This window comes from Heliconius melpomene, chromosome 17 (assembly GCF_056956725.1).
Source record: "Heliconius melpomene rosina isolate 202511_hmr_F chromosome 17, ASM5695672v1, whole genome shotgun sequence".
Lineage (NCBI taxonomy): Eukaryota > Metazoa > Arthropoda > Insecta > Lepidoptera > Nymphalidae > Heliconius > Heliconius melpomene.
Window position 1 is genome coordinate 2,297,867 of NC_140405.1, and position 27,432 is coordinate 2,325,298.

Sequence of the window (27,432 nt, forward strand, 5' to 3'; positions counted from 1 at the left end):
TGAGAATAAATTGAAGCGTAAGGCGATAATAATAATTATTATTTATTGAATACACTGAGACCTGACTGACTGACTGACTATATGCATTTTTTTTTATTTTTACTTTTTTGCTTGTCTTTGTTGAATTTAATAAATTTTAAATGAAATAAAGTATTTTTTATAATAGTATGTTATAGTATGGTAATGGTAATTAAATAAAAAACTTTTTACTAATAAGCAAATTTATTATTCAAGAATTATTACACATATCTGCTTAATATTTACGATATGTCAAGAAGTCTTTGAAAATCACTGAAATTATAATTTATTTAAAATGTAATTATCCCATTAAACTTAAATCTTCACATGTTAATAGTAATTTCATTTATTTACAATAAAAAATCTAAACACAATGATAGTGAATTGCAAAATAATGATGTTACATTTATTATTAATAACAATTTAAATTTTTATTTCATTTAATAGTACTTCATTTACATATAGATTATTTACATTATAAGAAAACGGCAATATTAAGTTCCAATTTTTCTTAAATTAAAGTTGACAACATATAATTTATTTACAATTATTCGTAATATTTTAGTTAACATTAAATGTAATAAATTTTATAGCATCACAGTGAATTCATTTTCATATTCATATAATACAAATTACACGTTTAAAGTGCAATATAATATATAATTGTTCTAATAATTTCAGGTGTTGAAAGGGCTCATAGAAAAGATTATAACTTTTTATTAAAATTGTGTATAAACAGCTATTCATTTAAGACATGACAGAGATATTATGATAGTTTATAATTTAAAAACTGAATAAGTTCGCAATAATTTATTTTCTACGCATTTTCACTTATTGTCTCTGTTTCGTTTTAATACAAATCAAAGTAACTTTTTAATAAAACAATGAATTATGAAAATATTTTCATTTAAAATTATTGAAACTAAATGAAATATAATATTTTGTTATTTTAATTCAATTACAATAGAAATATTAACATATTTAAATAACTTTTTTCCATACATTCGCATTTACAGTATGAGCATTTTTCCTATTTACATAGTTAAAATTTTGACTATTATATTTTTTTTAGAAATAAAAATATTTTTAGAATATGTATTTTTTACAATATTACATTTCTTACACAATCCTATTATTGAAGGTAACATTACATATTGGTTTATAATTTCCATTCGAGTTACATATTGTCAGCGTATGCAGAAGTTTTTAAAATAAAGTAGATTGTTTTAAGTACTTACTTAAAAATAATGTACATGCAATAAATGGAATCAATGGCACGTGTGGTTGTATATTATAATTATTTTAAATATTTTTTTAGTTTCACGCTCTTTCCCTTATAGAGAACCCAGTTTTGCCCTATTTTAAATATAACTTAGAGAGAACCCAGTTTTGCCCTATTTTAAATATTTATATTCGAAATATTGGGCTTTGTCTTGTTACGGAACCAAAGAAACAATAAAAAATATTTCCCCTGAATGGGAATCGAACCTTCAACCTTTCAGTCAGACAGTCATATCATGTATCATTAATATGAACACACACACAGTGATCGGTCAATAATATAATATTGATATGATTGAAGGACAAATTAATAGACATATATATATTAATATACATAAATATAAATATCCCACATAAAATAACACTCACATTTCTGCTATGATATGTAAAAATATTTACAAGAGTTTTTTGTCTCGTAGTTTCTAAAGACAAAGAATAACAAACGCTAGTGTAGATGAAAACAACTCGTGAGCTCTTCGGAAACATCATGGTACTTTAGTTAGCGTGAATGCCGCTATACTGGGGATATGAAAATATGTGAGACAAAGTGTTTGTATTTGCCTGTATTTTCTTTTTAGAAATTATTAAATATATGTATGTAGGCATACCTATTTTAAAATTTATTACACTTTCATTTAAAAAGAAATTATGTTAGTCGTATTTTTTGGTTTCACCCTGTATTTTACATATGGCAGGCTATAAAAAACAAAGTGTATATTAATATTATCAAGGCAAGGTCAGTTGATTTTCCTTTTTTTAATATATTATTTATTTTGTACACCCCAACAGATTTTTTAAATTTACTGTAAAAGACTTGGGCAAAATCAAAATAAAAAATATATACAAAAAAGTAATATAGCAGAGGCAATTGTTAGTATAATTTAAAAAAAAATATAATATCCATTTATAAATAAGTTACAGTTCATTTGATTCACGCTGTATTCCGCACACAGCAGGGTAGGCAGAGGGAACTTATTGTTAAGACACTACTTTCCCCACTTTCTGCCGAATTCTGGAGGCATCGCGTGTTAAACAAAATAATAATTTTGCTGTATAAACTGATGATAAAAAAATATCTTTAGTAACAAAAAAACAAATAAAACAAGAGAAAAACTCCAATTTTCCCAGAAAGTCTGACGGAAAATTTAAAAAGAAATAGCCACCTTTATACAGAGTGTTACTAATACAGTAGTATAGTGCGAGAGAAGTTTAGCCAGCTATTGTGGATACCACTTTAGTTGCAATAGTCTGCCAACTCTATGTTTTATTCACGTATAGTGCACCGTTTGACGCGTTTTCCGCAACGATGCCTCCACTTGGTACCTACTCTTAGATTAATTCTTTTAGAAATTGTGTGGAATTCTATCTTTTGTATAAAGCTTTTTATTGACGTCCTTTTTGTTAAAAAAATTGTATTATGAGGGCGCAGGGACACAAGCATTTAATTTCAAGTTCAATTCCCGCTTGACGAAATGAAAATATTTATTTTTTTCATTTTCTCGTTTTCGCAAGGCAGCAAGGTAGGCAGAGCAAACCTTGGAACCTAGTGTTAAGACATTCCATTCTTATAAACACGCTTCCGTTTCCCACTTTTCGGAACCCGTCGGAACTTAACTCCGAATATTGTCTCGCCATGATAACTATTTCTTTCCTCAGTGAAAATCGAACCCGCAACCGTCACGTTTACAGTCACACCCACACTCACACCCCACCACAGCCTTAAAAAAACCATATAATTATAATAAAATTAATTTTCCCTTCTAAAAACTTCACCGTGCATTCTACTTTAGCCGCTATAGTTTCACTGCGACGCGTCACTGCGACGCCGGCCCCATGTTTTATTCACGTCCCATACACCGCTCGACGTGCGTTGTCCGCAACGGTGCCTAGTGCACTTGACACTTTTAGATTAATTCTTTTATGACTGAATGTCTAGTTATAACTCGATCGTGAGATTGAAGGTTTTATTGATTGGTTTGTATGGTAAGTGGATTCGAATCTTGGTTGTGGTTCTTCGTATAAATCACATTTTTACTTTTGTTATTGGAAGACTTGTATCGGAAGCAATTAATCTCTCCAAATAAAGAATTAAAACTATCCTTTTTATATACATGTTATTAAAATATCAAAATATTATTAAATATGTAATTTACCAATAAAAAAGAACCGATGACAACCTATCGAAAAATAACTATTGGCTTAAAAACGTAAGCTACTCCACTACAGCCCCACGCTATGATATCACGGTGGAAATAATCCACAGGTTTTCTTTTGTTCCGAATTTCCGCATATTTCAAGTATAACTGCAGTACTTTTCTAAATATTTAAATTGGGTCAAATATTTATGTTGTGTTTCTGTACTCTTATATGGCGAATACGTATGGATATGAAGTTACTTATTTTGTTACATTCTTTAATAGTAAAATATAATTTATCATTTGAAGAAGGAGGTGAGGCGCGGTGGCATGTCGGTTGCCTGTAACGCATTGTCCGTTTGATTCCCACTTAACACACAATATCTTGAAACTTGGGGAATGGAGTGTTTTAACACTAGGTTCCACTTCTTTTTTGTTTCCACTTAGATTGCAGTAAAACATATAAAGAAAATAAATGACAAAAATATCTGTGTCACATATATATTTTACATAAAGTAAAACCTCTATACTCGTTTGACAGATGACATTTAAAAAAAATCTCTCCGCCGCTCGAAAGCATATTGTTTCATACATTCAAACACTCGTTCGTACTAGTCGTGTTGATCTAATGCATTTTTAAGATTATTGAAACTGTAGTATACAGATTGCGCACTGCATAGGTGAATTTCATTTTGTTTTGTTATTTGTTATTTGAATCGAAAATGGCTCCGTACTCGCTTTGTGAGGGAGCCTTTTCTTTATTGCTCAAAGAATTACTGGCGCTTTGAGCAACTGTTTTACAATTTTCAACTACCGGACTAAAATACGATGCAAAAGTTACCTAACGCTAAAATTAGATTAGAGTTCAGAGGTCCGAATGAAACCACTCTTAAGTCTGAGATCGATCTTGAGATGCCGTTTTCATTCATAATTTATGTCTATGAATGATAACAGCGTCTCAAGATCAATCTCAGACTTAAGAGCGGTTTATAAATACAGACCTAAGAGCGAAAATTAGGGTAAATAGTATGATATCACTTTACCTCCACGAATTTTTTAATATCATATTCAATTTATACGAAAAAATAAATTGTATTATACAAAACCTTCACAAAGTTACATATTATAAAGTTTTCAAATTACATCAGGTTCTTTTGAGATTTCGTGCACTTTAATGAACTGTACTTCCAATTTCACTTGATGTATGTTTCGAGATTTAATCTTGGAAGTAATCATATTACTTTTTCAATCTTATATTAATTTAATATACTTTGACTTAGTTTGAGTAATGTATGTTAAGGCTGTCGTGGATAGGCACAAGGATTGTAAGCGCTATTGTTGCGGGTTCCATTCCCACTCGGGGTAGTGAAATATTTAATATTTACATTTCTTCGTTCTAATAACAAGATTCCGCAGCTCAACCCACTAGCCTCGTAATTTGGGCGGAAAATAGAGCACTGAAGAGTTTTAATGGGAACAGAGTGTCTTAACAATAGATTCCCAGGTACACTCTGCTTACTATGCTATGTGCGGGATAAAGCGTGAAAAAAGACGTTATATTTGCGTTTGTCATATACAAACAAAAGATTTTTCATTAAATATTGCAAGAAATTACTTATAATAGTAGCGAAGATTTTGCTGTGTTTTTAATTAACCTTCTTTGCGTTTGACCTCTTTGAAGTCTTGATGGAAGAAAATTAAATATGCTTTTAATATTAAGTTATAGGAACGTTATGTTTTTATAAAGAATAACTAGTAGTGACTCACACTATGCCATTTTACTATTTTTTTTAAATTCTAAACAATGAAGAAATATGTCAAGTCCAACAATTGAAAATTTCTGATAATGTTAATGTTAATCACATATGCGTAATAATAACAACTGAATGATTAAAGTGTTTTTATAAGGTATTTTTTATGATATATTTTTTTAGCTTCCGCTGTAGCAGGGTAGGCAGAGGGAGCCTAGTGTTAAGACACTCCGCTCCCACTTTCAGCCGAATTCTAAAGGCATCGCGTGTTGAGTGGCGGAACTCAATAATAAATTCATTTAATATTTCATTCCCTCGAATGGGAATCGAACCTGTCACGTTAACAGTAACATTTTTATGCCTCTGCGCTACCACTGGCCTAAATAAGATTTTAAGAAATACGATTAACAAAGTAATAATTTTCAAAATTTTAAGACTGTAATTTTTGGATTACTCAAAACCATATAATATACGTATAATGTAATGTTTCCTTCAATATTAAATATTTATATATAACAGTCTAGACACAGCTCTCTCTAGCGTTGGCTAAGAGTGGGGTTCTCGTTGTGACCACCTCTCTTCTCCTGGATAGAGTCCCGCTTGTCACGCTACGCCGATCATCTGCTAACGTGCCGATACTCTGAAACAAACAAACAATGTTTAATACTTATATATATATTTATTTTGAATTTGAGGCCATTGTAATGCAGTGGTACAGCGTGCCACTGTAAGCGCAACGGTTGTGGGTTCAATTCTCATTCGAAGTAATTAAATTTTTCGTTTGTAGGGCAGGCAGAAGAAACTTGGTGTTAAAACACTCCGTTCCCCACTTTTCATCTAACTTTTGAGACATTCCGGGTTGAGTGGCTGTCAAGGCCGCGCTTTGCCGTATTAGTAGAATTAGAAAATCAAAACAATTTATTTCCCCGATTGGGAATCGAACACCTAACACGCTGCACCTGGTAGACCAAAATCTTAGATTCTAGATAATATTTCCAAATCTATTAATAGCAAAATAAAATAATTACATGTATCATATTATTAAATAAATAATATTGAAGTTTTAAATGTACATTTCAAGTTTATCTCAATGTGGTAGGCGTATACAGTGAGAGAGATGACAGTTCCGCAGGGAGTTCTCTTGTTTGCGGCACTTTCAAATGCTTATCCGTCGTATGTCTCTTTTGTTATTTATTATAAGATAATGTATTTAATATAATGTAGGAATGTATTCTTAAATTATTTTGTTTTAAAATAAAATATATTATATTATTTACATTTGTGCGGGTTTCAATACTAGGTCCCCACTTACTTTGCTATATGCGGGATAGAGCGGGATGGCAAATAAAAAAAAAAGAATAAAAACCTGTGCATCCGACACGGGAGTGTTAGGCGTGTGTGGCGTGTTAGACCTGTCGTGAAGACTTTGCACGCTCCTGGATGAGCCTACCGGAGGCGATACTACCGCGTTGTAGGGTGGAGGCTCCGGTGGTCGCTCTGAGTCTCGTGTGCAGTTGAAATCTGTTATAATAAAAGAGATTAGAATTCCATCCACCAGCCTTTTAAGGTCCACTGCTGGACATAGGCCTCCCCCAATGCTCGCCACTCCGTCCGGTCCTGCGCCCTTAGATTAGTATTACTATATACTTTATAACATATAGGTAGTAGGTTATTTATTCATTGTCTTCTGAGTTATATCTTAGTATTATTAGCTTTACGCCGTATTTAGCACATAGTAGGATAGGCAGAGAGAATCTGAGAACCTAGTGTCTAGACACTTCGTTTCCATTAAGACACCCCGTTCCCCAATACCTCCAGCGTTGCATGTTAAAACTTAACACTGCGCTTTGCCTTGTTATCAGATCGAGAAAAAAAATATTTTATTTTTCTATGTAACTTAGAATAAGCATCGATAATGAAAATTGACACTAAGAAGTGTATATATCGAAATGGAAAACAATACAATTAATTATTTTATTGAATAATAAGTAAAACGAATAACAGATAATAATAAAAAAATACATATTTTGAACCTTAATAAAAAATCTCTCTAAAATTGTTAAAAATACCAATTTTATCATGAGAATGAATATCTACAAATAATATCAATCAAAAACCACCGAGCATATCCTTTCAAATTCAATATAAAAAGCAATCTAAACAAAACTAAAATCCTAAGATCATTGTTTTCCATCTAGCTAGGATAACGAAGTCCTTACCTTTCCCAAGAGGCACTACATCCGGGTTCTTGTCGTCCGGCTGTATGAGAGAATGGTTGGAGCTGTGCACTCCCTTATACGCTTTCGCCATTTGCATGGGAGCTGAAACAACATATTCTTTATTGTATGGATTTCATTTAAATTGACATATTTTATTGGATTGATAAAGAAATATTGTAGATGTTTGTGTTTTATTAATTTTTTTTAGAAGGGAATGTAGCAAATCATATATGATGATGGTCATAGATTTGATGATTCTACTCCGAGATTATTATATTAAATTTTATTTTGTTTCATTGCTTTTGTTAGGCAAGCCCGACGTTGAGCCCCGTCACTCAACACACAATGTCTCAAGAATTCGGCGGAAAGCAGGAAACAGACGAGTCTTATGTTAATCTTATATCCTTCATATTTTATTTTCCTCTATCTCATTATATATTGAATACTTCAAAAAAAATACGTATAGTGGAGAACGGAGTGATACGTATATAACTAAGGCCGTTCTCGTTTCCCCCAAAATGTGGAAATAAAAAAAAATCAGGTAAACAAATTTTACCACTGCTCGTAAAACAAAGTAATCTTTTAATAAATCAAAGCTAATTGGATAGTCCGTAATTAATTGTACGGAATTGACATAAGTGTGGTAGCGCAAATTTTCTCCGATAAATTTATAATGATTTTATTGCTACATAAATTGTTTCTTCATTATAGAATATATTTATTTAATATAAGTTCTATGAGACCAGTGGTGGCACAAGGACACAAGCATGGTCGCAGGTTCAATTCCCTCTCAATGTAATAAAATAATTAAACTTATCTATTTCCTCGCTGCCGTAAAGAGGCAAAGCGCAGCGTTGTGTTTCGCCATTCAACACACAAACATCTCGAAAATTAGGCAGAAAGTGAAAATCTCTTCAAAACATTTCGAATTCACAACCACTCTTACTAATAACTTAAGTCTAACTGCAGAATTGAGGAAAAAATCTATAACAAAAAAAATTTCTTCCCACTTTAATTCTTCGAAAAATAAGAGCACTAACATTTTAATACAAAAATGAAATATTATATAAAACTGTCGACAATTTCAAACATAATATATGCAACATGTTTGCCAAAGTTATTAAAGCGTCATGTTTAGAAATTCCTCTTTCCGGTTAAACTTATATTACTTTTCTGACCTTTCACTTTGAGTGTTCTTTTAACGGTACAATATTGCAGTGAGGTTTGACATTTCGTGACTAAGACATTGACTGCATGCAACAAATGTCAGTTGAAATATCTTCATTTTCCAAAGTTCAGTTATAGCTTATTACAGTATCTGTATTTCAGACGGCTAAGTTAGGCAGGTGATGTGTATAACGGTGGCTACTGGTTCTCTTTCGTGGGAATATATATTTGCACCATCCTTACCTAATCTTAAAAATATAGTTTTTTTTTTCGTAACAAAAAGTTAATATAATGATTTTCTTTAGATTATTTTTCTCTCCGGCCAGTCTTCCTCTGAGGCATGGCGCAGTCTATTTTTATTAAGGAATGGGAGACATTTAACACTAGGTTCCTTCCAGTTCCTCCTTCCAACTTTGCTATGTGTGAGATATGGCGTGAAGATAAAAAAATATATCACTGCTTACTCTGTTAAATACAAAAGATACATTTATTGAAAAAACAACTTAAATTACACATCGCTAAATAAAACGATAGTCGCTAGCGAGCGCTTAAAATTCACTTTAGTGTAAGACGCAAACGTTAGCGAGGGTATTAAAATACAGAAACTATACGGTAGCGGAACTAAGTTATTTGTTATTTAGTTGTGGTGTTCATCCTATAAATTTGCTTCTATTGTTGCCAATATTCTCTATTGTTTATACCGAATAATTAGTGAATTCCGAAGTTACTGTTAAGTTTAAGGTATTTAATCTCCAAGTTGGTGAGTCTCGAGTTTACTGTTCGAATCTCAGTAAAAATATGCAACTAAGAATTATAGTAAAAATAGTTTTATATAAATACAAAACTGTTATATTTTTTTTATAATACATTAATACTGAAATATTTTTATTAGTTACATATAAATGAGCAGCCTTTCTAAAGTATGTTTAAATAAAATGGCAGTACAAGTGAAAATAGTATTCGATTCGACAGAACGTGTAGTAATCTATATTTCGTGTCGATAATAATGGGATTGTTGCCTGTCACGCAAAATCACATTTGGGGTCAAAAATACGGTTACAAGGCCTGGCATGTCCTGGCACAGAAAAAAATAGATTATTCTAGTAATACAAAATACATAAAATATTTTGTACATACTTTCTATACTTTGAGTAATAATTTTTTGTAGTCATTTTAGTATTTTTTTTTTCTAGTAATATGACGTTTATGATCTAGTATTACTATGAGGAAAGTAGTGGCGCAGAGACAGTAAACGCGGAAAGTTATGGTTTGTGTTTTAATGGACACGGAGTGTTGTAACACTAGGTTCTCACGTTCCACTTTATTACATTAAAGGGCGAATCCCAAAAGCGAGAATTTCCACGACGATGGTTATCTAAAAACAACAATCGATAAAATAAGAAATGCAAATTCGATATCCACAATACAAAATTTGATATCTATTACAAGTTGAAATTTAACCCTGCACTTTGAATATCTGAATACAAACACGATATTCCTTTTTGCGGCCTCTCGAGAATGGAAACTTAATAAAAACGTCGCCAACTGACGAAACATCTGCAATATCTGTTGAAATGCGGGACGTAAATCACATTTAAATAGAATGCATTGGATACGACAAAGTTGGTGTAGGAAATTCGACACATTCATAAAGTTCACATTATCATACTTTGGTACTTCTTTGGCACGTTATAGTCGCGTTGACTGGTTTACATATTTGTAAAATAAATGTTTTAGTTATATTTTATTATTGACTTCTATAAAAAAGTAGACTTTGATAAAAATAAAATAAAATTCACTAACGTGAATAATCAAGCGGGTGCTCGCGGCTTCGCCCGCTTCTACAACATAATTATTAATTTAGTAATCAGCATTAAAAAAAACAATTCTGTATTTTAATAACTTTAGAGCAGTTGTTTATATCACATTTCATAATTCGAGGCCGTTATGGCGCTGTGGGACATTTAACTTTAAACGCGACGGTTCGGTCTTCAATCACGGGAAATTATTATAGTTAATTAATTTTCATTTCTCTAAATACATAAACAAAACAAAGTATTGAGTTCTGCCATTTAAAATTCAATGCCTCAAAAATTTGGCGGAAAGTAGGAAACGGAGTGACTTAACACTAGGATGCCTCTGCCTACATTGCTATGAGAAAATACTGGTAGCTAACTTTCTTAATAAAAAAAGTGAACAATCGAGTGTCTAAATACAATATTCTTTATGCCTAACTCGTATTAAAAGTAGAATGACAGTAAAAAAAGGTTTTGGCGTTTGGTTGATTACAACGCTCCTTTCTGGATATCGGCCAAAAGCTTTCAAATGTCCGTGATCAGCTTAGTGCCCTGGTTTTATTTACGATGGGATTTAGGAGTCATCTTCATTTCGGAAAAAAAGATTCAACTTTTAATCCGGCCTCACTGCACGGAATCCTGAGAAAGATTGATTAATTAATTTCTTTTTTTTTCTCTTGCGGTTCACTTTTTCTATTGTTCCCCGTGTCCGTGTCCTTTCTCAGTCGCCATTAATCGTTATTGCCTTTTATTTAAGTACTTAATCAATTAAATAAATCACTGTCAGATAATTATAAATTATATTTGAAATGTGGGTTTTGCTTGAATGTATGATTCAAGAATTCTGTACAATTACCCAGAATTGTGTAGAATAACAGAGGCGACCAGACAATTTATGAAATATTAATGTCATTACATAATTTACCTAACCTAACCTACATAAAATCCTTAAGGATTGTATAGATAACTTGTTGTTTCACCAGCAAAGTGTAATATAAATAAAACTTGGTCTATATTCTAATACTAGAGCTAGAAATTTAATGGTTTTTATGTGTAAGTTAGGTTAGAGACTTCTAAGCTTTAAAATAACTAACCTTACCTAACCTAACCTGCAGTTAAAATCCGCTAAATCTGACGAGGATGTGGCGTTACTACATATGTAAGTACCAATAATACCAATAAAAATCTGCATAAATTGCAAGCAAGTACACAGGTCGCAACACGTTCATTGCCTGCCTGCCAACACGTATCACATTCCTTCGTCTCGATTCATCCATACAATACCACCAACATCCATATATTTTATAGAATACTTAGACAAAGTATTAAGTAAATAATATTTCATACATTATCGACATAATAATTTAAATAAACATAGATGAATTAATTATATTTAAAATATATATTATTATTCTAACTTAAGAATCAATTAAATCGCCTCTCGGAAATTTACAAAGACGCTAAACAACATAAATAAATAATTACAAGTACAAAATAATATTGATGTAGGCTGATAAGAAGGTACTGGTGGTTAAAACGCTTGCTGGGTTGAAGAAACAAAGAGACATAACCGAAATTAAAATTATTTGTTAGAAAGGTATCATCTAAAATCGTCATCATCATCTAAAATTCTAGCTACTATAATTTTTTTATCTAAAAACATTTTTCATTAAAATGACTGAGTAGGAATAACTATTACGTGTAATAAATTTCCTAGGCATAAAGTCTGAAAGAGACTTAAAAACAATTAAAAAGCTTTTACAGGACTAAAATTACAGTTCAAAATAATTTTCTCGTCTGACAAAACATAATTAAGCCTTCTTTAAACTAATTCTCAAGCTTCAACTTTGATTGCAGTATAATTTTCTAATTACGGAGGCGACTGCCACATTATTTGTATATAAATTGCTTTGTCACTAGAGGTGATGATAATGGTATCATAAAAATTCAAACTTGGCCCATTTCAAAGTTAAACTATAGTTATTTTTCACGCGATGCTCCATGATATATGGTATGTTCCAACGGTCGTGGTAAACCATCGCTGTTATGGAAAAGTACTACTTCTGTTTTTCTGAATTGAAAATATACGTATGGGAATAATCTTATAGGAATGATAAAAAAAATGATCACAGCCTCCGACGCCCTTGTAAGTTAACTTTTTGATTTATTCATATTATCGTGAGTTCGGACGGCTATAAATTTAATATATATAATATATAATTTATTATATTAGACAAAATATATATTTTTTTCAACAATAAATAAAATATATATGAATTGTATATTATTAATTTATAGAACATTTCACTTCTTCTACTCTTCTATATTCATAGTTATTAAAAAATAACTAAAGTTATAATAATATAATTATTTCAACATACTTTGTACGCTACCTTCATACTGTAGGGGCTGATGTCGTTTCCTGGCTATGAATGCAATGATCACGATGAACAGTAAGGTGCCAACTGCCCCCGCTATGATGCCCAAGGCCCAGCTGGTGTCTATGTTGCCTGTGCTTTTTGCTTCTGTGGGAGATTTATTTTAGTGAAAGTCAATTCATATAGATATTTAAAAAAAAGGCCAGTCGTGGCGCAGAGATTCATAGCCAAATTTCATTTATTAGCTTCACGCTGTATCCCGCATATAGAAGGGTAGGTAAAGGTATTCCAGTATTTAGTCACTATATTCCCCACTATATTACTATTTTCAAGACATTGAGTGGCGAAATTCAACGCCGCGCTTTATCCTAGTACCAAAGCGAGGAACTAAAAATAATTCATTCCTCCGACTGGGACTCGAATCCACAAATATCACGATCACAGTCAGACGCTATGTCACTTCGCCAAAACTGAACAATAAATCGTAAAAGCTATATCGAACTTAAAAAATGTGAACAAGGTGAACGAAATTCTCTTACATAATAAATCGTAATAATTTTGTTTCATAATACCTGTAATTAAAGCTACACGCTACGGTAACGCTAACATTATTATAGAATTTATGTTTGAATTTGTAATGTTATGGAGACTTAATAAGAATTATATTACAGGTATATTTAACTTAATTTACAGATAGATATTTTCTAGATACAGGTAAAAAAATCTCTTTACATTATGAAATAAATTCTAAGAAATCGAATAAAAAGTATTATTGCACACTTAGTAACGAAAAATAATTTTAAAGAAAATGTATAAAAATTTGAACGAAGCGGAATCTGAACCCGCATCTTTTGAAAACCGTCTAAGCGCTCTATCCACTAAACCATACGTTTTATCAACATCGATATATAGATATTTACCTGTATGTAAAGCCAATCTCGACAGTGTGTGGACTCTAAGCGTGGTCACTTCAGATCTTCCTCTTGCGTTATTAGCATAGAATACCAGAGTCAATTCCTTCCCAGAGCCCAGTCCTTGTAATTTCCAAACTGGTGTAATCTTTGATACGTTTGCTATTAACGTATCCAGCTCCCATGCCTCTACAAAGTATGTTGTTTGGAGACCACCGTCGTAACCTAAAGGTACGAAATAAATAAAAAATTTTAACGTACATTTTAATTACTTATTTTTTAGCTTTACGCTCCAGTAGGATAGATAAAGATCCATCCCACTTTCTGCCAGGACAAGGAAATGAAAATAATCCATTTCCTCGAGTGGGAATCGAACCCTTACCCGTCAAGTTTACAGTAAGACTGTGCCGTTGCGCCAAGAGAGCCTCTATTACGTACCTATAAAAATATATTACTTTGTTTCACCATAATAATTTTATCTCAATTTTATTTTTGAACTTTGAGCGTAAATTTAAGTTCTACGAGAGATTTGTCAGTAAAGCCAAAATGTTGATATATATATACAATAGTTAATAAAAAAATATCAATAAATAAATAAAAAAAAACAGTTTTTAATTGATAAAGAAGAAAAATATGAAGAAAAACCAATACACATAAAATAAGAACACATTTGCCTAATGAGTAAATTCTGTAGCTACACACACACACACACACACACACACACACTGCAAGTTCATTAAGGTTTCTATTCGTAGAATAAAAATACAATTTTAGTGGATAAAATCTTTTATCTTTTTATAGTTAACAGATGATAAGATTGTCGAGACCGTCATAGTAGAGCAGCAGCTTGTAATTGTTAAGGCGATGGTTGTGGATTCAATTCCCATTCGGGGTAGTTTTAATTCTATCGTTCAAATAATAAATTAAAGCATGGCGTTGAGTCCCGCCACTTATCACGCAATGGTTAAAAATTTAGCAGGAAGTAGGAAACGGAGCAGGGAACAAATTTTCTCTGCCTATATTGCTATAAACGGACTATAGTTATATTTATTTAAAAATGAATAGCATCTGATCTAGTTGAATACTATGCAAGTAACAAGATTTCGATCCTTAGGATATCTTCATAGGAAGGATACTGGAACATAACAAATATTTGTCATGAGAAAACTTCGAACCCGCATCGTCTATCATAAACAAACTAAGAGAGAACCCTTGAATAGAATTGTATAGTAACATTACTAGTACTTTCTCCATTTTTCACCAAATCTTCAAGTTTCATTGTGTGTCGTATGACGGAACTAAGCGCCGTATTTTCATTAAGTACTAGAGTGAGAATATGAAAATAATTCATTCTCACAGTTCTTACTCTCATTTCCAAGACTTATTAACACTAGAAGCGCCGCCGTCCCATTTTTGTCCCAAACGCAAGTTTGATTGTATATAACTTTTTTATTTGTTAATTTATGTTGATGAAATTTTTTTACTATTACCAATTTTACACCTTTATTTAATTAAAAATATAAATAATTTCATACCAGTCATACTTTTTGAAAAAAAATTAGATATACTTAGAACTGCCGCTGGGTCATTTTTGTCCCGCCATTATTATTTTATTATTTGAGGGTATAATTTGACATATTTTCATGCCTCGGGGACGAGGTGGAGGTGAAAGGGCGATGCGGGGGCGGAAAAAAATTGAATAGTAGGTTTAGCAGTCAATGCCTAAGTTTTTAGTGTTCTGTAGGTTTTAAGGAAATAAAAAACCCTTATAAGATCATTTTTCTGTCCATCCGTCTGTCTGTGCCTTTATCTCAGGAATGCTTGGACAAATCGAGTTGATATTCATATGAGTATATGAATATCAACTATATGACGATCTACAATCCCTTGATTTCCTGAAAAAGCGCCCTTAAAAAAAGATATGACCATTTATATAGTAAAAAACGTGTATTTCGACACTATAAAGGGAATCAAATTAATAAGGTACTTTCAGTTAACTTAGAATTATGAAATTTGGCAGCTAGCATCTACATGTAGTACTAGTACAAGAAAAAATCTGAAAACTATACATTTATGTATAAATCTTAAAAAATAATAGCCTGAAAAGTAGGGTAAAATTGGTGTCAATACGAAATTTTGCCGCTAGTTCAAGTGAGGTATCAGATGAAGGGATAACTAAGTTAGGCTTGAGTTTCAGAAAAACACTCGATACCAAATGTGGGCAATTGTAGGGTAGGTAGAGGGAACCTGGGAACCTAGTGCTATGCACTCCGCTGGCATTTTCCGCCGAATTCTGGAGGCATTACTATGCAATGTTATAAATCATCTGTGATGTGTCACTGATGAAGAATATATTAATGCATTACTTGGCCTAATAATAATATTAACTAATTTCAATAACTTAAAATTTTGTAAGAGTTATTCAGTTAGTTGTCACGACCTTAGAACGTATTTGAAATATTTGATTCTTTCTTTGTGTTTTGTTTTTTGGTACTTTTATACTTGTTAAAGAATAAGAATTGATTATTAAAGATGGTCTACATATTTTACGCATTATTTTAATAATATTTTTTTTGTATTATACCAACAATCAACATAATAAGTAGAATGGGACAAATTTGTCACGACGGCGGTTCAAGGGGGGTCTCAATCTTCGGCACTTCTAGTGTTAAGAAACATACAGAAAAATAAACTTATTAACAGCACTTACCAGCCAAGCATCTCAACTCCGCTGAATCATCAGTCAAATTGAGACTTGAGCAGTTCGTAGGTGGGTCCGGCTTCACAGCCGGTAGAAGGGTGTACCTGCAAGGCTCGATTTGCTGCCCAGCCAAGTTGGTCGCTCTACACGCTAACGAGCCGTAATCAGTGTCGGCTGTAGGCGTGTAGGTTAGTATTGAACGTCCGGTTTTGTCTATTGTGTATTTACTCTGTACAAAACAAAGATATTTTGTTAATATTATATTTATATTTATTTTATTTAAATTAAGAAATTCTTCAATTTTCGCCAGAATTCACGACGTTGTATATTGAACGGCGTAACTCAACGCCATATTTAAATTTTTTCGAACGGGAAAATGAAAATAATTTATTCTTCCCAGTGGGATTGAACCTAGAACCATTGCGATTACACTTAGACGCATTCTTACTATGACATTATTCTTTTAAACAAAAAACAGTATTTTTCATTGTTTCACAACTCGTTTCAATTGAAAACAGATATTAATTTTACTAATATCAACAAATTTATTCTGTACATAGCATATAATGAAATAAAAATATTATTAATACTAAAATAGCATGAATAGATGAAATATTGGTTTTATAATAATGTTTACTGTGAGTAGTATGCAATGAAACAACAAAAGCTTTTACTATATTATTAGATCAAATAAAGATATTAAAAATAGGTGAAAGGCACAATTGGGTTCGATTCTCCGTCAGGGCAATGACAAAATGCGGCGTTATGTTTCACCATTGAATTTACAATGTAATGAAAACCGGTTAAGTTCGAGTCGGAATACCTATCTACCTCTTTATTTTATTTATTAACATTAAAAATAGAACGTTTTTCTTGATTCATAGTACAAAAATCTACCTATACTATATCAAATATAACAATCTGCTCAGTCATAACGCGATTAAGGTATAATAAATTTTATTGCTTGATCTCTGAAGCGTAGACCTAACGATCGTTAGTTATCATGACTAACGAAAATGGTCCATTATCAAAAGTGGTAAAATTTAAACTATGAACTAAAATTTACTTTATTATGTTTACTAGGTTAAATATACGAAATTTCAACAACGCTTTAGAAAGCAGATGTTATAGATATTACATATAGTTTAAAAAAAAAAAGCTCTTAAGCTCTGATAAAAAGACATAGCAGGGCGTTGAGATCAGTTACTCAACCTACGTATTTTGCAAATTGGGTGAGAAGCAAGAAAGGCGTTAAGACACTCCGTCTTAACAATAGGTTCGCTCTTCCTACCCCACTATACGAATAAAAGCGCGAAACTAAAAACATAAACATATATTTCAAACACATATAACTCACCATTTCCAACTCAACAGTCCCCAAAGAGTTATTAAGTGTCCATTGAAAGTTCTCAGGTGGTGGAAACGCGTCGACCTCGCACGCGACGCGCGCCGCCTCGCTTATAGCCGCGCCTACTATCGCCGCCACTTTGTTCTTGCAGACAGGCTTGACTACGGAAAAGGGGAAATTTAAATAATTTATGGCTTAATGAGATTTTATTCTTTGTTTGTGCTTATTTTTTTTGTGTGATGAGGCCACTCGTGGCGCAAAGTGTGACTGTAGACCGACTGGTTGTGGGTTCAATCCCCATTCGAGGAAATGAAATATTTGTTTAGAAATATTTTTATAATGCAAACCTTTTTCTAAATTCTGATTAAAATACATTTATACTCGTAGTGTACAATCAATACTGCCTTATGTCAGTGCAGAAAAAATAATGAAATTATAAACATGACTTTATAATTTTAAAAAAACAAAAATTGCAATGAAAACAATGACAAAATGTTTTTGAAATTTACTTTATTACAAAAAAAATATATAAAAGAATTACTTTCTTTTCATCTATCCTAGTCTTTATGATCTATCTATTTCATTTAATATATTTCTATATTTAATACGAAAAAAAATATCTTCCAAAAAAAAAACGTAATTTTTTAAATAGCTAATACAAGAAAATATCCAAAAAAAGCACCCCAAAAGATCGCTGTAGTAGCTCTCAATTTATTGTACGACACGCTCTTCAAAACTTTTACGATTCCAAATGAAAATAAACAGCTAACGTTACAATTTACTCGCGTGTATCGTATGCCGATGAAGTTAAATTACCAAAAGAAAAAAGGTCTTTTCGAGTTCTTTTCCCCTTTTTTTTTCACCTCCGCTTTGTTTTAGCAAAGTTTTCGTATCGCGCTCAATGAGCCGTCGAATGGTTGAAAAAGTCCTAACGATAAATACTTATTGACTTTTAGGAATTAGGAAATGGGGATTGTCTAATGGGGAAAGGGTAAGCTTTTTGAATTGGGGTATCTTTAAATGGTAAACATGTAATTTGAATAAAAGTATTATGGTCTTACCTGTATAATATTATAATCAAATAAGAATTTTTGAACAATAACAGGCCTTTCGGTATCGTATAATAATTTATAACTATATAGTTATACATCTTAGTTTTAAACTAAATCTTAACAAATACTTTCAGAATGAAAATTACTGGTGATTTTTTTCCAGTACTAATTTAACAAACTGGAAAAATTCATAAGGCTAGCTCAAATGGCAACATGTTAAAAAATGTACTTAAATCATAAAACTGTAAACAACTGTTATTTTAATTATGAGAATTGAATACTTTTAAAGATCGAAGTATTAGTAAGATTACCTTTGAATTCGTAGAAGACTACTTGTATTCACCATTTTTCACCAGTGAAATAATGTTTGCGGTGTACAGATATTTTAACATTATGTAGCTATCCTAGTAACCAAGGTAATTTAGAACGACCGTATTAATAAACTAAATTTATAAGCAATTTAATACTAAATTTCATAATTTAGCATTTAATTAAAATGCACCATGTTATTATGAGTAATTTATCTATGAAATATTTGTATAATAGAGTTATGCACGATATTATTTTGAAATTAGCTTTACAGCAACTGTGCAATATTTATTAAATACCAGTTCCTTCGTTCTCTACTTTTTTCTTATCTCTTTTATAACGACATTGGGTTCAGATTTATCCAACTCTTTTTTTACCGAGATTTTGACATATTCTACATATCCTTAATTTTTATGCAAGATATTTTTAAGAGACCAATGTCCAGCAGTGGGCGTCGAAAGCCTCACATGATGATAATGATAATGATGTTCATTTGTATGTATAGATATAAATATCTTGGTATCCTGCTATACAAAATGAAACTAAAACTTTACAGTATGTCCAATTTCATATCGATTGTGCCAGTTCTCGTCACAATAGATAAAAATCATAGATTCATAAATACAAAAAGATTTAAAAGTTCTACTAGGAATGTCAAATGTGGATTTTAGATTAGATCTACTTGTGATCAATCATAGTATTGATAGGAATGGCGGATTTGTAGGGTTTTTATTTTAGTTGATCATGTAGACTACATTCATTCTTAAATATTATAATAGGTAGCTCGAGCATTTATTATTATAATTATATTTATATTTTTAGCTTTAACACTAGAAGCGCCGCCGTCCCATTTTTGACCCAAACGCAAGGTTGATTGTATATAACTTTTTTATTTGTTAATTTATGTAGATGATTTTTTTTTACTATTACCAATTTTACACCTTTATTTAATTAAAAATATAAATAATTTTATAGCAGTCATACTTTTTGAAAAAAAATGAGATTTACCTAGAACTGCCGCTGGGTCATTTTTGTCCCGCCATTATTATTTTATAATTTGAGGGTATAATTTGACATATTTTCATGCCTCGGGGACGAGGTGGAGGGGAAAGGGCAATGCGGGGGCGGAAAAAAATTGAATAGTAGGTTTAGCAGTCAATGGCTAAATTTTTAAGGTTCTGTAGTTTTTAAGGAAAAAAAAACTCTTATAAGATCATTTTTTGTCCATCCCTCTGTCTGTCTGTCTGCCTTTATCTCAGGAATGCTTGGAGAAATCGAGTTGATATTCATATGAGTATATGAATATGAACTATATGACGATCTACAGTCCCTTGATTTCCTGAAAAAGCGACCTTAAAAAAAGATATGACTATTTATATAGTAAAAAACATGTATTTCGACACTATAAAGGGAATCAAATTAATAAGGTACTTTCAGTTAACTTAGAATTATGAAATTTGGCAGCTAGCATCTACATGTAGTACTAGTACAGGAAAAAATCTGAAAACTATACATTTATGTATAAATCTTAAAAAATAATGGCCTGAAAAGTGGGGTAAAATTGGTGTCAATACTAAATTTTGCCGCTAGTCCAAGTGAGGTATCAGATGAAGGGATGACTGAGCTAGGCTTGAATTTCAGAAAAACACTTGATACCAAATGTGAGTAATTGTAGGGTAGGTAGAGGGAACCTGGGAACCTAGTCCTATGCACTCCGCTGGCATTTTCCGCCGAATTCTGGAGGCATCACCACGCAAAGTCATCATCATCTGTGATGTATCACTGATGAAGAATATATTAATGCATTACTTGGCCTACTAATAATATTAACTAATTTCAATAACTTATAATTTTGTAAGAGTTATTCAGTTAGTTGTCACGACCTTAGAACGTATTAGAAATATTTTATTCTTTCTTTGTGTTTTATTTTTTGGTACTTTTATGTTTGTTAAAAAATAAGAATTGATTATTAAATATGGTCTACATATTTTACGAATTATTTTAATAATATTTTTTTTGTATTATACCAACAATCAACATAATAAGTAGAATGGGACAAATTTGTCACGACGGCGGTTCAAGGGGGGTATCAATCTTCGGCACTTCTAGTGTTAAGCTGTAGGTCGCACATAGAGGAGTACGCAGAGGGAACTTAGGAACCTAGTGTAAAGACACTCCGTTCCCAGACGCTTCCGTTTCAATTTTGACGATCTCATCTATTATCGTAAAATAGAGTAAGAATAAATAAAATGGTTTATATATTGATTAATGGTTAATAAAAGTTTCAAAAAGTTCCCTTACAATATTTAGACAAAAACTGCCTGAGTGAGAATCCACACCACAAAGGGGGGGCGCAGGGGCTCCGCTTGTGCCCCTGCGCTTGCGTTAATACGGCCTTATTGTTTTATTTAATTTATTTTAATAAATAGCTCTCCAAAACTATCTTGCCACACTCAACACTCAGTAAGACTCATACTCATCACTTCATACAATACCAATACAATATATGTATTGATTGTTATCCTAGAATAACACGAAGCATCATAGTTGTGAAATCTCGATCGAGCTTATGTAAATACATAGAGAAGTTAACAACCGAGTTTCAATAGAGATTTGCATGTGACTGTATATTACATTGCTTCACGGTCGTAGAGCTATCATCACAGTGTATGGAATAGAATGGAATTATATATTGTATTATTGGAAGTTAAAAATAGTATATGCTATTGCATTCGGGGATTATCTATATTGCTTATTCAAATTTTAGGAAAATCTAGAATAAAGATACCTATAAGTTTATTTTGGATAGATTACGTAGAGGTTGTTTAATTAACTAGATTGGAGAAGAAGTGAACTGAAATGAAAACGCGAATGTATAAAAACACAATTCTTTAAGTGGAAATCGAACCCACATATACAAATATTAAATTATATGCCAATTGTCGCTACAAGACGGTAACAACCAATAAGCACAATGTAAACTAATTTATCACTAAAGTTGCTGCCAACACAAATTGAAAACACTACACATTTATACACAAATTTTATTTTTACGAAACACTAGTTCGAAACTCTAAAACAAAGGAAACGACGAATGAAATATTGTACTAGTTATATATCTTTTAGCGAGCTAGTCACATTTGAAAGTTGCTTGTAGTGACGAACTTTGCAATATTGCGCCAGAGAAAGATTAGTGTGGACACCGCACTTCGTCGTAATTTCGCGCTACGTGCCGCTACTGTAGAATTTAATGGCTTGAGCAGGTCCAATCTTACAACTTTTATGTCTGCACCAAAAAAAAACGTCATAACTGTTTCTTTTATTTTATTTTGCTGGAAATTGAGAATTTCAATCATATTTTTCAATTTGATTTCTTATTTCTTGTTATTATTAGAAAAAGTTAATCATTCAAGACCGTTGTGCCGTGGTAGGACAGTATCAGATTGTAAACGTTAAAATTATTTTCATTTTCCCGGTCTGGTCATGTGAAATCAACGGTTTTGCGTTCACATACCACTATGGAGAAAATTTACTACTTTAATGTGGTACAGTTTTAACATTTCATTCTCATTTGAAGAATCTTCTTTGAAATTGATGTTAATAATGGTGGGAATTCACAATTACAATACAACAATAGCTATTGATGTCAATACACATTGTGTCTTTTCAGCTTCCTAAAATGGTTGGACACGCTGGCGAGTAAAAATATGATAGTCTTGATAGTTATAAAAATATGTCTTTCGATGATTTCAAAATGTTGCTTACTTTTATTTTCAAAAGTTATTATAATATTACACAATAAATATATCTTTTAAAAAGAGACAAAAACAAACAATTTAAAAACAATAAGTCAACAAACTCTTTTTCTAACAAAAAATACTTACAAATAACGTGCAAAGTAACCGGTGCGGATCTTCCATCCCCTTCCACATTAGACGCTATACAGACGTACTTCCCCGCTTGCTCTCTCGAAACACCCTGTAGAGCTAAGTGTGCGGAACCCGCAATGACACCAGCGCGTTGATTATGCTTCATTATTTGCCCCTAAAAAGGAAGATTATTTTTAATAAGGGTTGCCCCGTAAAAGGGTAAATTAAGATTAATATGAACTGTGCGAATTAAATGAATTTAAAGTTGAGTCGTTTTACGTTCTTTTACTCTTAGTCATTGTTTTAAATGAATGCGTTATAAAGGTGATTGTAAGAGATAATGTGTCAAGAGTTGTCTCGAAAATTACTATTTTTTTGGAAATACAATAAGAATAAATTGTGATAAGCGCTTAGAATGCGTGAATTTATGATAGGGCCGTTTGTGAACGTGAAATATTATAGCCTTTTTATTCAAAATTTTATAATATTTCCTAAAGAAATAAGTACTTTCAAATCCATATTAAAGGCACATACAAGTATAATAAGTCTATTAATTGTACCTATGCATAGCTTATTACTTAAAATACAGATAAGACAATTACCCGAGTTACAAGGCATATCCATTTAATCATAAGCGAATTTAAACTTCAAATAATTTGTTCTATTAAAACGGGAATCCCTTTAACTTTAACTAAGTACTTAACAGTATATACATTAAGTCGTTTACTCACATTATGCTCCCAAACAACTTTGTAAGCGCTAGGATTTGCGCTCACGATACATTCGAAGTACATGTCGTCGCCTTCTTCTATGTCGTTCGGATTCATTTTGGAGCCCAGCCTCAGCTCCACTTTGGGTACATCTGTTAAAAGTTTAAAAATGTTTAATAAACTAACGTTAAACAATGTTTATCTACTATTTTATTTTAATAAAGCTTGTATATGCAATATTTTTTTAATAACAAGAAAATAAAGACAAGTAAAATCGTCTGATGAGAAAATAAAATATGAAATTAATTCCTTCACAACTTCTCTTGTTAGAAAAGAAACAGGTACACTGAATCCGATCTTCATTAAAAGTGGATTTTTCTTTATTTAATTAAGAAAGAATGTCTTCAACAGGTGCAGTTCAATCATAGATCTGTGATATAAAAGATTTTATGATATCTTTATGGAAGTAAGAAAACGAACAACTTGAAATTGAAAAGTACATTTTATTTTAAAACTATAAAGTAACTTTATGAAATTGATACCATTATTTTCTTTTTATATAAAAGTTTGTTCTTTATTAGAATTTCAGTATAGATAGAAAGAGTTCAATAAAAATATTAAATATTTCATTTCTACGAGCGGCAATTGAACCTACAACCTATCTCGTTTACAATGGCTCGCCTGTGCTTCTGCGCCATGAATGATCACTATAATGACTTTAAAGTCATTTTCACTTTTAATTAATTCGGCCACGGTGACTTCCTCCACACTAATCAAGGCAATCAAATTAACCACTATGCCAAAAAGGTCTATTCATTCAAAAATATATCTTACATTCATTGTGACTCTACTGTCAACCTTATCATCTACAGAAAGCCTTTTACAGTACTACTTCTTTGTTTGTACAATTTTGTACATCGTACGAGACAGAGAACATGCATAAACGTGAAACATTAGTTAATCGTTAGCATTTTGAAATAAATTAGTTAGGTACGTTTTAGTTGTGTTATTTATATTTTAGATTCAGGTTTGGATTTAAAAAAATATTTATAATTTTGTACAATTTTAATTCGATGTGCTTTTCTTCACTTTCCGCCGAATTCAGGAGGCATTGTGTGTTGAGTGGCGGAACTAAACGCCGCCTCTTGCCTCGACAAATTTTTATTAAGATTATTATTTAGTCATGTAATAGTCTATCATAACAAAATTAACATTCTTGTAGAAAAATCGTATGTTCTCGTAAAGTGAGTCAATTTGTGCTTTGTTGTAAACAAGTAAGTGGTAAAATTTTGATAGTTACGATGGAAGTGCCTATAAAACTTTATTTATCATAATATTTATAGAATTTCGAAGGAAATATCTTTTGCAAAGGAACGCTCATTTTATTATCTTTGTATATTTTGGCTTAAAGCATCTAGATGCGCTTTCATACAAATTACTCTTAGAAATAGCTATGCCAATTTTCATACAGTTTTTGAATTTCATGCTTTATTCCTAGCGAAGTAGCCAGCGAGGATTGAATCAAATCAAATATTATTATATAGACCATATCAGAGTAAGGAGAGGGAACCCGGAAACCCTTCTCTATATTCCGCCAAAATTCTGAGGCATTGCTTTTTGATTGGCGGAACTCAACACCGCGCTTGGCTTTGCTACCAGAGCGAGGAAATTAAAATATTAAATATTTAATTTCTTCGAGTAAGAATCGAACCCTCGTTCGCCTTTACAGTCACACGCTTGTGCCCCTGCGCCACCACGTCCTCTAAGACAATTTATTTAATTTACTTACAATGCAAATCAAGTTTCATTGATGTTTCTAGCATAGAATGTTCCAGCTTCTCGTGAGTCGCCTTACAAGTGAGGACTCGGCCGTTATGCTCCATGCTGGGCGTCCACTGTAGTACGGACACCGTTTCGTTACGGTCTTCTGAGTTCTGAAACAAAGTAATGCATTTGTAATTCAGGCAAATGCTGAGAATTTTATCAAAACAATATATATATATAGAGAAAACTTATATATATATATATATATATATATATATATATATATATATATATATATATATATATATATATATATATATATATATATATATAAGTATATATAAGTTTTCTTTTTTGTTAAAATATTACAGCAAACAAGAAAATTGTGGATTCAAATCCCAATCGTGGGAATATATATACGAATTGTACTTATATGTTTTCAGTTTCAGGCTTTATCCTGCATATAGCAGGATAGGCGGAAAGGGTCTAGTTTTATCTTTTCTTCTCCTAAATTCGAGACTTGGCGTACTTAGCGACGGAACTCAACGCCGCGGTTTGTCTTGTTGCCTGAGCTACGAAATAAAATTATCTTATTCCGCTATAGTAGTAGTAGGATGCCGCCACGACTTCATAAATTGTTTTCCATATACATATTATATATTTTGTTTATAACTTAATCTTCATAGTTAGATATACCTCATTTCCATATGACAACAGAAACCTGCTTACAAAGTTTAACTTAAAGTAGTTTCCAAGCGAAAACGTTTTGTTTATCATATTCATATAGCGTATGAGGAAAGGTGCAAGAGAATCAAGAGCTTACTTTATAAAAGTTTGTTTTAATTGTTTTATTTTTTAGAAGCACAAGCGTATGACAAGAAACGCGATAGGTTGTGAGTTTGATTCCCACTTGAGAAAATAAAATATTTAATATTTCATTCCCCCAAGCAGGAATCAAACCCATAACCCATTTACACACTTGCGCGAAGACGCCATCTTGGTCTGTTGATTTTTCATTATCACTCAGTAACAGAAGAGGTTCATATATAAAGATTACCTTTTGCGGCTCAGACACAATCATCTGCTTATCATTCAGCCACCAGGTGATGATTGCAGGGGGTCTGGCGCCCATCGCCCTGCAGGCCAGTTCTGCTTCTTGACCGACGGAGAGTGGTTGTTCTCGTGCCAATATTTCCACTAGTAGAGGTCGTACTGAAACAATTTTATCATTTATAGTATAATTTGTTTTAAAATGCTAAATATATAACGAGTTACATAGAAACGATTCAATGTTAGGTAATTAAATTGTTTTTGGCTATTTTGGGAATAAATTGTTTTCTCATTTTAAGGGCACTGCGTTTTAAATGCCGAACCCCAACGTTACACTTAAAGACAGCGATAGTGAAAGTATCAAATGTATTATAAAGTTTTTCTTCATAGAAATCGAACCGACGCCCATCACAAGTACTAGGCTAATAAATCTAACCTAATTACTCCTAATTATATCTAACTAGCTTTACTTGTGCATCCGCCCTCATGATCAAATGGAAATGGAAATAGCTGGAAGTATTTTTTTGCCTAACGCTGTATCCCATAACTTTCTCCCATTTCTCCCATTTGCATAACTTTGCAGGATAGGCAGATGGAACCTGGGAACCTAATGGTAAGACAGTCTGTTTATTAAAAAACTTAGGTTCCTCACATTATTGGACGTGAAAATGTTTTAACCTTTAACTATGGACGTGATTTTTTTATAACACACATATGGACGTCGGGTCTGTCAGACCAGTGTATTTATTGGTCATATTCCGTCTGTTTTTTAAAGGAAGAAGACAATTTTACGTTTCAGTTTACATGAATAGCCTTAAATCAAACAAAATCAATATAAATAAAATCGCTTTTTATTAAACTTTACGCATCACAACGATTTAAGTAACTTAAAGTCACAATTTCAGTCCTTGGCCACATGGGATGACTCTTAAGAAAATAATACTATAAAAAAAAGACAGATAATGAAATAAAT

The 27,432-nt window shown here is 31.9% G+C and overlaps 1 protein-coding gene across 2 annotated transcripts in view; it reads right to left on the reverse strand.

Moving 5' to 3' along the window:
- Positions 1-203: 203 nt before the first annotated feature.
- LOC146529808 (B-cell receptor CD22-like) overlaps positions 204-27,432 on the reverse strand; it is a 158,997-nt gene continuing 131,768 nt past the window's right edge. Inside the window, exons 7-17 of one of the 2 annotated variants that reach the window (XM_085200449.1) lie at positions 26,467-26,621; positions 25,435-25,579; positions 23,667-23,797; positions 22,951-23,110; positions 17,715-17,866; positions 16,367-16,586; positions 13,666-13,881; positions 12,761-12,892; positions 7,405-7,506; positions 6,552-6,706; positions 204-5,825 (exon numbers count right to left, since the gene is read on the reverse strand). In XM_085200449.1, the coding sequence (XP_085056575.1) occupies positions 5,706-5,825; positions 6,552-6,706; positions 7,405-7,506; positions 12,761-12,892; positions 13,666-13,881; positions 16,367-16,586; positions 17,715-17,866; positions 22,951-23,110; positions 23,667-23,797; positions 25,435-25,579; positions 26,467-26,621 (1,688 nt within the window). In that variant the 3' untranslated portion in view covers positions 204-5,705. Of the gene's footprint in view, positions 5,826-6,551; positions 6,707-7,404; positions 7,507-12,748; positions 12,893-13,665; positions 13,882-16,366; positions 16,587-17,714; positions 17,867-22,950; positions 23,111-23,666; positions 23,798-25,434; positions 25,580-26,466; positions 26,622-27,432 lie in introns of both variants that reach the window. The other variant, XM_085200448.1, reaches the window with a different exon arrangement.